The sequence below is a fragment of the Pyrus communis genome, chromosome 4 (genome assembly GCF_041283825.1).
Source record: "Pyrus communis isolate YQ-2024b chromosome 4, ASM4128382v1, whole genome shotgun sequence".
Classification (NCBI taxonomy): Eukaryota; Viridiplantae; Streptophyta; class Magnoliopsida; order Rosales; family Rosaceae; genus Pyrus; species Pyrus communis.
Window position 1 is genome coordinate 17,036,333 of NC_142568.1, and position 13,024 is coordinate 17,049,356.

The 13,024-nt window shown below is 38.4% G+C and overlaps 2 protein-coding genes and 1 non-coding gene across 5 annotated transcripts; 2 read left to right on the top strand and 1 right to left on the bottom strand.

The window, feature by feature from the left end:
• Positions 1 to 8: 8 nt before the first annotated feature.
• On the bottom strand, positions 9 to 82 carry TRNAV-CAC (transfer RNA valine (anticodon CAC)). Its single transcript has one exon. It is a non-coding gene; the product is annotated as a tRNA-Val (tRNA).
• A 2,251-nt stretch (positions 83 to 2,333) lies between these two features.
• On the top strand, positions 2,334 to 8,397 carry LOC137723201 (serine/threonine-protein kinase ATG1c). 3 transcript variants are annotated; one of them, XM_068462371.2, is made up of 13 exons: positions 2,334 to 2,841; positions 3,845 to 3,962; positions 4,069 to 4,127; positions 4,720 to 4,784; positions 4,894 to 4,987; positions 5,071 to 5,151; positions 5,300 to 5,408; positions 5,678 to 5,744; positions 5,828 to 6,189; positions 6,289 to 6,644; positions 6,877 to 7,165; positions 7,501 to 7,571; positions 7,930 to 8,397. In XM_068462371.2, exons 1-13 carry the CDS (start codon positions 2,599 to 2,601, stop codon positions 8,167 to 8,169), a joined length of 2,154 nt encoding a protein of 717 aa, XP_068318472.2. In that variant the 5' UTR covers positions 2,334 to 2,598; the 3' UTR covers positions 8,170 to 8,397. The 3 variants fall into 3 exon arrangements, with proteins under 3 accessions (XP_068318472.2, XP_088548802.1, XP_088548803.1); XM_088692676.1 differs by having other exon boundaries at positions 2,361 to 2,841; positions 4,666 to 4,784; XM_088692677.1 differs by lacking the exons at positions 2,334 to 2,841; positions 3,845 to 3,962; positions 4,069 to 4,127; positions 4,720 to 4,784 and having other exon boundaries at positions 4,952 to 4,987; positions 5,075 to 5,151.
• A 1,586-nt stretch (positions 8,398 to 9,983) lies between these two features.
• On the top strand, positions 9,984 to 12,530 carry LOC137723441 (putative receptor protein kinase ZmPK1). The gene has a single exon (XM_068462638.2). The coding sequence runs from the start codon at positions 10,012 to 10,014 to the stop codon at positions 12,454 to 12,456; it is 2,445 nt and encodes an 814-aa protein (XP_068318739.2). The 5' UTR covers positions 9,984 to 10,011; the 3' UTR covers positions 12,457 to 12,530.
• The last annotated feature ends 494 nt before the right edge of the window (positions 12,531 to 13,024 follow it).

Sequence of the window (13,024 nt, forward strand, 5' to 3'; positions counted from 1 at the left end):
AAAAAAAATGTCTGAGCCCGGGTTCGAACCGGGGACCTCTAGTGTGTGAGACTAGCGTGATAACCGACTACACCACCCAGACGCTTTGTGTAATAATTCGTTGTGATTTTATACTTACTCATTCATTCGGAAGTAATTTCAAAACATAAACCAGCACATGGGAGGTGTCACTGTAAGTTTTCAAGTTATTTTTCTTGCTTTATTAGGGTTAATTTAGTATTGTTGTGCTTTTAAAAAAACTTGTTTTGTGATGTGAGAATAAACAGCTGTCAAATAAAGTTGTTAAGTGTTTGATAAACCTTTTTTTTTGTAAAAGTGCTTTTAATAAAAAAAGCAGTGTATGAGTGTTTACTAAACTTTTATATAAATTGCTTTTGAATATGTTTAATGACTAAAAATGATATAGTATTTAATGTGATATAATAAGGGTAATTTTATTAACACCCCCACAATCTTATGAAAACACCCCACACTTTCATTTTTTCACATGAACTTTCTCTTTTACCCCTATTTGAACTAAATTAAAACACCCCACAATCTTATGAAAACAATGACATCCTCCACTATTCCACCGTAGAAAATCTGGGGCAAAAAACTAACCTCTCATCATGGCACCATATGTTGTCTCTCTACAATCCTAACAAATTACATGTGCTTCTTCTACCCTATTTGGAATTTTGGATGGTTGGTGAAGTTTGGCAATAGGAAATTTGGAGACGGGGTGGGCAAGTTTGGGTGTTGGATGACAAAATTCCGCGACGGAGGTGATGGGGCTAAAGGGTTATCCAGTTGGATGAGTTGAGGTGATGGGTTGTACCAATTGCATGGGAGTTGTCGATCGTGCCGATGTCAACGATGAAGTTATTCAAAGGTAATGGGCGTATAATTGGGGTTGTTTGCTATTGACTTCTGTACGAGGGTGGGGGTGTATTCAGAAAAATGAGGGACAAAGTTGGAATTTTAGAGGAATATTTTGTATGGGGGGTGTTTTCATAAAAATGTAGGGTGTCAATAAAAAACAATATAATAAATGTAAAGGACAATAATGTAGGGGCAAAATTGTAATTTTGTAAAATATGTGGGGATATACTTGTCATTTGAAAAGTTCATTAAATAAACATTGATTACTATCTCTTAAAAGGAAAAAAACACTTTTTTTTAGAAGTATGGTAGACCTTACTTCTATTTTCTATGCTTTTCTACTTTTATTGACAACAGTTTTTTAAAAAAACATTTTTTTTAATTTTACCAAATAGATTTAATGTTCCAAAATTTTTAATAAGCTGTTTTTTTTTAAAGCACTACAATCTCAAACCAACTCTTACTACAAAGTAATTTTTTGTCAAACATATCTATTGTGGCTATTGCCTTTTTTTTTTTGTATGATTTACATTCATGTTAAGATCGTACATTAAGGAGAATAATTACATACTCATCGTGCATATCTTTCCTCGTATGATGTGAGAGAAGGACATGAAAACAAAAAATTTCTCTCCATCCACAAAATCTTAATTATGCCACATGCAGAGAATGATAAACTGTTTTTGGAAATTATCAACAAATAACACATGATTTACCCTATAAATTATGATATTTGTTAGCAATAATATTACGTTTTATGATTAGTTTATCATGGACACACCATTTACCACACAATTGGTTCACAAAATGTGGTCACCTTTATTTTTCCTTTTTTATTCACTTCCATTTACGACTAAAACGAATTATTTCATCGTTGATTCGTTGAATTCAAACTCTAAATAAGCTGGCATGAGTAATTAAACCGCCTTTTTCCATCTGCAACAGTAAAGAACTAGCCACGTCAGCAAAAGTATCTCCATTCACCGAATCAATAACAACGCGACATTTCATTAGAACATGACATTATTGTCCTTGGTCCAATCCCATCATCACCAACCTCAACAGGGAAATAGCCCCCGCCAACCAAATCGCATCATCTGTCAACAAGACCGACCCGATTCGAAGAGAAGACCTTTGTGTGCGCGCCCTCACGATTAGCAGGTAGACCCAACCGCAGGGAACCCTCCTCATCGCTCCACTGTTATCTTGTCGCTCCACGCAACCGAGTGTGATATCTACACATTATTTTTTACTTCTTTTACATTTGTTTGATTTTCGATTGTCAGATTGGATGAATTAAAGAAGATCAATACACATAAATTAACAAAGATATGTGAGAAGTAAAAATGACCGTGTGTATAACACATCCCAAATCCTATCACTCCACCCACAAAAAAAAAACCCACTAATCTCAATTATTTATCACTAATCACGAATTTGCATTCATCATGAGGTTTATTAAATATTTTAATGGGTTTTTAATCAAGTTTTTCAACCTTACACTCCGTATTATTAAACAAAAAACCTCCATTGATCTCCCTCCCCCCTCTCTCTCTCTCTCCCCCTCTCCCTCCAATTTTTTTCTCTTTCTCTTTCTCTCTCATCGCGTTACCGAAATCGAAAGAATCCCGAGGAGATCTATATAACGAGGTCCGGCGAGTTCGGGAATACTAAAGGTTCAATATCGGGTCTCGGGTTCGGAGCCGCTAGGGTTTTGGGTTGTCGGAGGGGTTTGAAATGGCTCAGGGGTCCGGGAGGGGGAGGGTCGTCGGGGATTATCTGGTGGGTCGGCAAATTGGGTCGGGTTCGTTCTCGGTGGTTTGGCACGCGCGCCACCGCGTTCACGGGACGGAGGTGGCGATTAAGGAGATCGCGACGGGGCGGCTGAACAAGAAGTTGCAGGAGAGTTTAATGTCGGAGATTTTCATACTGAAGAAGATTAACCACCCGAATATTATTCGGTTGCACGATATTATAGAGGTTGGTGGATTTTAGGGTTTATGCAATTGTTTATATTTTTGGCTTAAGTTCTGTTTGGTTGCTCAGAAAATTGGGGAAAGCGGAAGGAAAATGTATTGAGCTCTGTTGTTTCGATTTGTTTGAGTTTTTTCGAGTTTTCTGGATGCTGAAAGCTTTGGATATACTTGAGACTTTGATTACTTTGTGTAGCTGTGTTGTTAGGAAATTCATAGAAAAGTCTGTGTCTTTCTTTTCTAGGAGCTGATTGAAGTCTGTCTCTTTCTCTCTCTGAAACCAAAGGCATTAAATTTGCAGGGAATTTGTATGCTGCATTGAAACAACTGTATTTTGTTGTTGCATTTAGTAAGAACGTAAATTGTAGCGGGCGGAAAACCGCTCTAGGCTTTGTGTGGTTGATGACACATGTAGATATTTTCGCTGAAAATGGCTTCCCTCGATTGAAAATAGAGCGATTCTCTGCATTAGTTGCGGAATATGAATAGATTATAGAGTACTGCCTCCATCGTTTTCTTGTCGCATTAAGAAAGTAAACCGTAGTGGGGAAAAAAGTTCATGCTTTGTTTTGTTTATGACACGTGTAGAAATGTGAATGCTTTCACTGAAAATGGCTTCACTCATCGAAAGCTAAAACAGCTTTCAGCATTAGTTGGGAGAAGTGAGTAGGTTATGGGGTAATGCTTCCAGCATTTTCTTGTCGTATATCGATGGAAAGTGCCGACCCAGGTTTGTCAGCAACGAAACCGAATGTGGCAAAAAACTTTCCGAATTGGAGAACCAGGATAGTTGGCATGTGAAGTAATCGTTTTAGGCATTTAGTAATTTTTTTTGCACATAAATGGAAGACGCCTTTGTAATTGCCTAATTGGTAGAGAGATATAACTAGTGCTCTGCTTTGCTTTGTTATCTTTTATGTGTGGGGAAAAGACTAATCTCACTTTTGCTCAAATTACCCCTGATTTCTTTGTTTCTCTCATAATCTTTGTTTGCGATTCAATTCAAACAGGTTCCTGGGAAGATAAATCTTGTTTTAGAGTATTGCAGAGGTGGTGATCTTTCTATGTATATACATCGCCATGGAAAAGTACCCGAAGCTCTTGCAGAGCACTTCATGCAGCAGCTAGGTTTGCCTCGGAATTTTTTTGTGCTTCAAGTCATTTTTCTTTTTCCTTTTTGCATATTTAATTAGCCATACAGGTGTGCTAATGTTAGTGATTGTGTTACTTACAGTCGCTGGTCTGCAAATGCTTCGTGACAACAATCTTATACATCGGGATCTCAAGCCACAGGTCTGGTTGATCCAAATGCTAAATATAATTAAATTTGATTGTTCAATTAGTGCAATGATAATTTAGGTTACTTATGTTGTTTCAACAAGTTCATCACCATTTATACACTGGTGATCTCTCGTAAAATAATCTTTGTCTGATTATCAAATCAGGACAGCGTAGAATCATACATGATTCCAACTGATCAATATTCTTGCTTGATACTAGGCAATATATCATGTTTTGGTAAGACGACTAGATAACATGATGCTAGACTGGCTGGTAAGAGACCATCATCATACATACACATACGTATACAAGCATTCCTTTGTAAGGAGGGAGAATAAGTAGCTAATAGAATCAATTCTAGGATTATAGCACTCCAAATGTTAGTGTTACGATTAAAATAGTTCCCCCAGTTCAATCTCAGCTCAAGAAAGATATATCGCCTAAAGATTAGCTACTTACTAGAGCATCCTGCACATATGATATGTATAACTAGTGATGATCAGAGATGTCTTAAGATATTGTTTGATACGTAGTAATCTTTTCTTTGCAGAAAGGTTTGGTTGCTATGTCATTCCATTTGTAATGTTTATCATTCTTGGAACAGAATCTCTTGCTGTCCACCAATGACAACAAATCTGTCTTGAAGATTGCAGATTTTGGATTTGCAAGGTAAATCTATCATCGTCATTTTGCCTTTGTTTTGGATTTGCATGTGGTGTTTGTTGACTCTCCTTCACATTCATTCTCATCCAAATTTCCTTATTTTTTTCTCGGGCAGATCTCTGCAACCTCGAGGCCTTGCTGAAACCTTGTGTGGTTCACCACTTTACATGGCTCCAGAGATAATGCAACTTCAAAAGTATGATGCAAAGGTGAAATTTGCTCCTCTCTACTGATAGGCAATCACAATTATTTCACGAGCTCTTTGCCCACTAACCTTGAACTGAATACGCAGGCAGATCTCTGGAGTGTTGGTGCAATTTTATTTCAACTCGTAACTGGGAGAACCCCATTTACAGGAAACAATCAGATACAGGTTCAGTTACAAAATCTTTGCCATTTTCCGTTTTCTTTTCTGAACAGACCTCAAGCTAATATTACTATATAAGGCATGGACCAAATAAGTAATTTTCAATTGTAATTCTGCCTCACTTTTCATTTCATTTATCTCGTGTGTTGAGCAGTTGCTTCAGAACATAATGAAAGCAACTGAGTTGCAGTTCCCTTCAGATAGCAACAATTTGAGTTCAGAGTGCAAGGACTTGTGTCAGAAATTGTTACGCCGCAATCCATGTAATCTTGTTTTCGTTCAATAGTCCAAGTATTCATGTCATATATTTAAGTGCAGTTTGATATGCATATCTGTAATACCATGTTAGGCTAAAAATGGACAATAATTGGATGCTAAAACGGGTTTATAATCATTTTTATGTTGTCAAGTTTCTCATGCATGAGAGATTGAAGCAAGTTACATGTTTAGATTTTGTGCTGCATGATTTCTTGTATTGTTTAATTAATTTTACCCCATAGTTCTGACTTTTTTTCTGTTATTGTGCGTACAGTGGAACGCCTAACATTTGAAGAGTTTTTTAATCACCCATTTCTATCTCAGCAGTCACCATATTCGAGGTAAATGAGGCAAATAGTTCAGTCTTCATGGGCTTGACTAAAAATATATTCCTCATATTAAGATGATTCTCTGTGTCATGCAGGAGTAGGAGGGAATCACGAATGGCGGAGGGATTTCCTACATCTGAATGCAGTGCAATGAGGAACATGGAGGAAAGTTCTCAAGAAGATTGTCTACCTTTCCTTTTAGATGATGATTCCAGTGGCCCTGAGGGAAGCCCATCCTGTTCAAGGAGGAGGTCCTCGATGAATTCCACTTACGGATTTTCTCTCGATACAAAAGGTGATAGACAGGAAGCATCACCTACCACTTTGTACAGATATGACAGTGCAACACGTAAAGAAAATTCTAGTCTTAGGTTGGACGGCCATAGATCGTCAGATAGAAATCCAACTGACCCTCTAAAATCTGTGCACAAAAAACCAGTGAATGCTCGATCAAGAGGTAGTATCCTGTCATACTCCTCTAATTTCATATTTTTTTTTATTACATCCAGATATGTCTTAATACAACATGCATTTAATATCTTATTTGTGTTTGCAGTTGTGGATTCACTGGAGTTGATCGATCAAGATTATGTTCTTGTGTCTGGACCTCCAGTTGATGTGTCTTCTTCCTCGGCTAGTGCTTCCAAACCAAGCCCTTCTTTCTACAAATCTCAGAGTCTCCCTCAATCCTTAACCACCTCATCAAGTGCCCCAATGCCAATCATGGGTGCAGCAGCTAATAGTAACATGCATTGCATAGGAAGCTCAGATAGTCAGAGTTCTGCTCCAGGAACATCACTAGGATCAACGGACATGGGAGATGCTTTGGAGCAGCCATCAACACACTGCATGACAAGGCTTAGTTCATTGCAGCAATGTGTGTCTGCTATTACTGAATTAGTTCATGAAAAGGTAATTCATGAGATTCCTACTTGTATGAAGTAGTTTATGGTTCCCTCTGTAAATCAGTATAGTGTAGAATATTTTGGTGCTAAGATTTGATACTGCTTTACTAGACTCTTGATTTGCTATACAGAATGATGGGGTTTTCTGCTATACATGCATTATTTTTGTTATTTCTATTTTCCATCTCTTTGAACTGATTACAGTATCTGTGTATGTGTTTCTTTTCTGTTGTGAAAAGACTGAGGCAAGGAAGCATCTAGAAGCATTCTCAATTCAGCTTGTAATTCTTGCAATCTGGAAGCAAGCTCTTCATATATGCCATACGCAGGCTGCCTCAGCTATGGAAGGAAGTCCGAGTCAAGAGACTGCAAGATTTAGGACCACCAGCAAGGAGCAAAGTGGTTCTGATATGGACGAAAGCCTTGATGTTAACACTCAAGGACCCGAAGATATTTCTTCTGAGATTGAGCGGGAATTTCTCCGAGAGGTTGAGCATGCAGAAGAACTTGCAAAGGCTATTGAGCCCGGTATGTATTCTTTTAAGATGTTATCTTGAGCACTTTTGGTTTTGCCATGTATCCATTGGTTAAGTACTTATGACGAGTAAGACCAAATGTTTCTCTGCTCCTATAATATGGGAAGTATTTCATCAATGTCTTTTGGAAACCAGTTATGCATCATTCTTGTCTTGTTTATGCATGCATGTTTCGTGGAATAAGAACGCTAGGTTCTTCTTGATATCTTCAGTCGACATGAAAACATACTTATTTTTTTTGTTAATCTTCTCTAACAATATTAAGAAGGGCACTTGTTCATTATACAGCCACTAATAATCTTGTGGTTTACTTTCTAATGGTTACAGGACATGCAGAGATGCCAGATGCAATGGAGACAATATTTCAATCTGCTCTTGTTTTTGGGAGACATGGGGGTGTAAGTATCTTCTTTCCTCTATTCTCATATTTAGCGACATGCCATTCATTTCTTTATTAAATTTAGTTTTCCACAGATTAAACTAGCTGAAAAGCCTCTAAAAACCATTTTCTTGTTTGAACCAATGTTCCTTTGACGCAAATCTTTCCTGTCGTTTCTGCTTGCTCCTATAAATGTGCGAAATAGAACCCATTAGCCGAGATGGGTTTGCTAAATTCTGTTTCTTTCCTGTCATATCAATTAGAAGCATTCGACCAAAAATGAATATTTTAATGATTACCTTCAAGCCAATCTTTAAATACTAGCAGAATCATAATCTGATACAAGTAAATTGGCTTTCCCCGTATGTGTCTGGCAGGTCGATGAACTCATGGGTGACATGGAAAGTGCCGCAGCGTTTTATACAAAAGCTGTGCGTCTCTTGGTCTTTCTTCTAGTGGAAGCACCATCCCTCATTCTCAACCCGCCCTTTTCCCTGACAAACTCTGACCGGTATAGGCTTCGAACTTACATTGGTATACTTAATAATAGGCAAGGTTACTCGAGGTCACAGCGGATGGCGATTTTGAAATGTGAGGAGCAACAGTGCACTCCTTGAGAAATTCAAAGTTAAGCGTAGAGTTTCTTATGTGCCTCGATTGACTGTACACTGTATAATAATTTGTTTGTACAGCTATTCTTTGATTGAAGGATGTGGGAAGTGAGTGGAACTCGTTCAGTTCATTAGGTAACAAGTATTTATTTCATTTCTGTCATTTAAAGAATGATGAAAATGTGCATGTTCGTTTACATCTTCGTGTATGATGAAAATGTGCATATTCGTTTACCTCTTCGTGTTCTTCCGCATTGAAATGTGATGGCTTACGTTTCGTTCGATCCGTGCATTACGTGTTAAAACATCGAGTGATTGTTAGCTCACATCTTATCAAGGTTTTAAAAGACGCTAGTTGAGCGGTGGGTTGAGGCTCAGTGCTTAAGCAGCTAGGTGAGGGTTTCTAATTTATTATATAACATATGAATAAATACCTGTTTACTACCTAAAAGCTATAAAGCATATGCTTGTATTGAGAATTTAGGAAAGTTAAAACTTAAGCCATATTGCCATTATCACAGACAAATGTAGGAAAAAAAAAAAACAAAAAACCTATTTTGAAATTCATTAATTAAGTAGGTTAATTAGAAAAACCTTTAACTTAATTAAAAAAATTAAAAACAATGGAACTGCGTAGTACCTATTCGATTTTTCTTCATGGTTTGGCCCCATTTCCCAAAAAAATGATCTTGTCAGTATCAATATAAATAATCTTTCTCTCATGTTCGGTTATACTAGTAACTTCAAAATCTAAAGCCACTTGACGTTATAATCTAGTTCCTCCACTCAAAATGGACAGAATAGCGTTTGTTATGTAATGAAGTAAAATGCCTGATATCGTGTAAAATATGCTTGGAATATTGCTGGAATAACCTACGAGGTGTAGGAAAGTCTCACCATTTTGTTTTTATGTTGACTTTTATGAGTTGGAGTTGTTGGAGGGGGTGCTAGGTTAGGCCGTTCAGCATAAGCCACCATTTTTGTGGGGACAGTGTTAGGTCCTTGTTGAAAACTGAAGTATCCTCTTCGCCAGAAGTCATGGTCAACCCTTTCACACAATAATTACCGTTCAAAATGTCTTATTTAATACAGTGAGTAATCTTCAATAAAAAATAGTGAGTAATCATATTCACGGGAGACGGATTTTATATGAATTCTCTATGTGAAGATTTATAAATTATTTTATTATGTTCATTTATATGTTATTCTACTATGATAAATTATTTTAAATTATTTTATTTAAAATTTAATCCAAATATTATATTAAAAAAAAACTGACTGTATTTTATATCGATTTTTTTTCCATACGTGGCGATACTGACCGCAAGGTGAGCCCTTGTGCCCAAAAGGTGCTTTTAGCTTGTCACAATATCTGATGTGAATTGATGACTCCGCCTTGGGGCATCTAAAGTTGCACGTGGATCCATTAATTTCTTCATGGAAACAACAGAATTAATTTTCTTCATCCAACAGGATCCTTTACGGATTTTTTGGTGAGGATCTTATGTTTTTGTAAATCGTGTTCGTTCATTATATATCGTGCAGTCAGTTTTTGTCAAAAATTGTTTTTGTTTAATTTTAAATAAAAATAATTAAAATAATTTCTGATCATATGATGTATGATGAATGAATACGATTATCAGATTCTTTCTTCGTATACATGAATAGTACAAGTTTTGTATTATATTTTGCATCAGGTCCCGTTTTGACACGAGGTCGTAGGTAAACTCGAACACAACCGATTCCCATTGGCATTGGTAATATATATATATATATATATATATATATATATATATATATATATTCTGATGCCCATCTCTCCTTTTTTATTCACCAAACTTGAAAAAAATGAAGCACCAACATGTTCGCTGTTTTCTTACCTTTGCGTTCATCACTCTATTCTCCCTCTCTTCTTCTGCAATTCCGAAAACCCGAAACCGTCTTTCGAGAGGCTCTTCTCTCTCCGTCCAGGACGATTCCGACTTCCTAACTTCCCCGGATGAATCTTTCACTTGTGGTTTCTATGGTGTAGGCACAAATGCTTTCTGGTTTTCGATATGGTTTACGAAATCCGTAGACAGAACTGTTGTTTGGACGGCCAACAGAGACAGACCAGTCAACGGCCTAGGCTCCAGACTCTCCCTCGGCCGAGACGGCGCCATGGTCTTGACGGACGTCGATGGCACAGCCGTCTGGGGGCCCCCCGTGAACTCCAGCAGCTCCAGAGCTGACACGGCGGTGCTTTTGGATTCCGGCAACCTTGTCTTGAGAGACAAGCGAGGTAAAGTTCTGTGGCAGAGTTTTGATTTTCCAACTCACACTCTTCTTCCAAACCAACCCTTTACAAAGAGCAAGAAGCTGATATCTACTTTGGGAAAAGGCACTTTTGGGACCGGCTATTTCAGCTTCTCTTTCGACAATGACAATGTTTTGAAGCTCATGTTCGACGGCCCTGACACTTCGAGTTTGTACTGGCCTGATCCGGATTACAACGTTTTCGCTAGCGGTCGAACAAGCTACAACAGCAGCAGGGTTGCTGTTTTGGATGACTTGGGGAAATTTTCCTCCAGTGATGAACTGCAATTCGGAGCTTCTGACGCAGGTTCAAGTGCAAAAAGGCGGTTGACGATGGACTACGATGGAAACCTCAGGCTTTATAGCCTCGAAAGCGTGACAGGGTTGTGGGTGGTCACCTGGGAAGCCATGACGGAGCCGTGTAAGGTGCGTGGGATCTGTGGGAGAAATGGGATTTGTATTTACACGCCGCAGCAGAAATGCTCGTGCCCTCCTGGCTACGAAGTAGCTGACACAAGCGACTGGAAAGAGGGTTGCAAGCCTATGTTTAATCGTTCGTATTTGCGGTCCCAGCAAGTGAAATTCGTGCAGATTGAGCAAGTAGATTTCTATGGCTTTGATCTCAATTATACCGAATCCACCTCGTTCCAAAATTGCACGAAGCTCTGCTTGGATGATTTCCGGTGCGAAGGATTTAGTTATAGGATAACAGAAGCGAAATGTTATACAAAGGGTGCTCTTTTCAATGGGTACAAGTCTCCAAATTTTCCCGGGAGTATGTACATAAGACTGCCTCTGAGTGTGAAAACATCGCTGCCTGTCAATCTCAATGCCTCAAATACGTGCAGGAAGAATGTGACAAAGGTTGTTCCTTTGATGTATGGAAGTACCGCGAGAAGGGTAAAATGGGTGTATATGTATTGGTTTGCTTTTGCAATTGGTGCACTTGAAGTTCTTTTCATAGCTTCGGCCTGGTGCCTACTTTTCCGAAGGCACAGTGCAGCAGCTCCAAAGGAAGATGGATATCACATAATTTCGAGTCAGTTTAGAAAGTTTCGCTACGCTGAGCTCAAGAAAGCAACCAAAAACTTCAAGGAAGAGCTTGGAAGAGGGGCCTCAGGTGCTGTGTACAAGGGCGTTCTGGTGGACGGAAGAGTGGTGGCCGTGAAGAAACTGGCGGACATATACCACGGTGAAGAAGTGTTTTGGGCAGAAGTTAGCACAATTGGGAAAATTAATCACATGAACCTAGTGAGGATTTGGGGATTCTGTTCCGATAAGAAGCACAAACTCCTCGTCTCTGAGCATGTCGAAAATGGCTCATTGGACAAGCACCTGTTCCCCCCAAATTTCCTTGGATGGCAAGAAAGGTTTAAAGTTGCAATTGGAATAGCAAAGGGTTTAGCCTATCTTCATCATGAGTGTCTAGAATGGGTTATCCATTGTGATGTGAAGCCCGAGAACATACTCCTAGATGGAAATTTCGAGCCAAAGATTTCAGATTTCGGGCTAGCAAAGTTAACCCAGAGAGGCAACCTGAGCTCAGTTTTTTCTCAAATTCGTGGAACGAAAGGGTATATGGCTCCCGAGTGGGCTCTGAACCTTCCAATCACTGCAAAAGTGGATGTTTATAGTTTTGGAGTGGTAATTCTAGAGTTAGTGAAGGGCATTCGCCTTTCAAGTTGGGTAGTTGAAGACACTGATGATCTAGAGTCGGAGTTGACAAGGTTCGTGAGGGTAGCGAAGCGGAAAATTCAATGCGGGAAAGATCTGTGGATCGAGGATATGATGGATCCAAGGCTGAATGGGCAGTTCAGCAGGATCCAAGCTGCAAAGATGGTTGAGATTGGGATTTCCTGTGTGGAGGAAGAGAGGAGCAAAAGACCAACCATGGATTCAGTAGTTAAAATTTTACTAGAATGTGAAGGTGAGTCTGCTGTTGCTTCTCCACACGACACAAGTAACAGCAATTTAAGCTTTAGAGAGAGAAATATGTAAAAAACTACTTACTCTAAAAGTTCAACTGTAACAGCATCTTTTGTAAAAATAAGTACTGCTATTACATTTCTAAATTTTTTTGTACAAGTGATAGTTCTAACTCCTCGATACTACTCTAACCTACGGAAAAGATGAATCGAACTCGGGTGCAAAAGGCAGACATATTGCCATGGCTACTGGCTTAACGCAAAAGAAAAATCAACGTCTCGGATTTGTGCATTTTTTAATATACATATTGTGCAAAACATCATTTTCGAAACAATTAGGATTCCAATCTGCTACTTGAATAAATTGAGTTTAGAAAGAAAAAAAACGTCAATTATTCCCTTCCTCCCATTTTCAAATAGGCAGACGGCATCGTGACGAATGAGTCATTGAATCTCATAGACTTCTAATATTTTATGGAAACGAACTAATGAACTTAAAATAATTGCAGTTAGCTCTAGAAGCAAGGTATTTGATGTAATAATTGACTTTTATTACATCATTGAAGAACATTCTGCATACCAATTTAAAAAAAAAAAAAAAAAAAAAAAGAAAAAGAAAAAAGAGATGAACATTCTGCAGA

Bases quoted from the DNA above. Each gene is read 5' to 3' on its own strand.
- LOC137723201 (XM_068462371.2), top strand. From the start codon at position 2,599: ATGGCTCAGGGGTCCGGGAGGGGGAGGGTCGTCGGGGATTATCTGGTG. The intron at 5,152-5,299 runs GTTCAGTTACAA...TGTGTTGAGCAG, and splicing joins CAGGAAACAATCAGATACAG to TTGCTTCAGAACATAATGAA. The intron at 5,409-5,677 runs GTAATCTTGTTT...TTGTGCGTACAG, and splicing joins ATTGTTACGCCGCAATCCAT to TGGAACGCCTAACATTTGAA.
- LOC137723441 (XM_068462638.2), top strand. From the start codon at position 10,012: ATGAAGCACCAACATGTTCGCTGTTTTCTTACCTTTGCGTTCATCACT.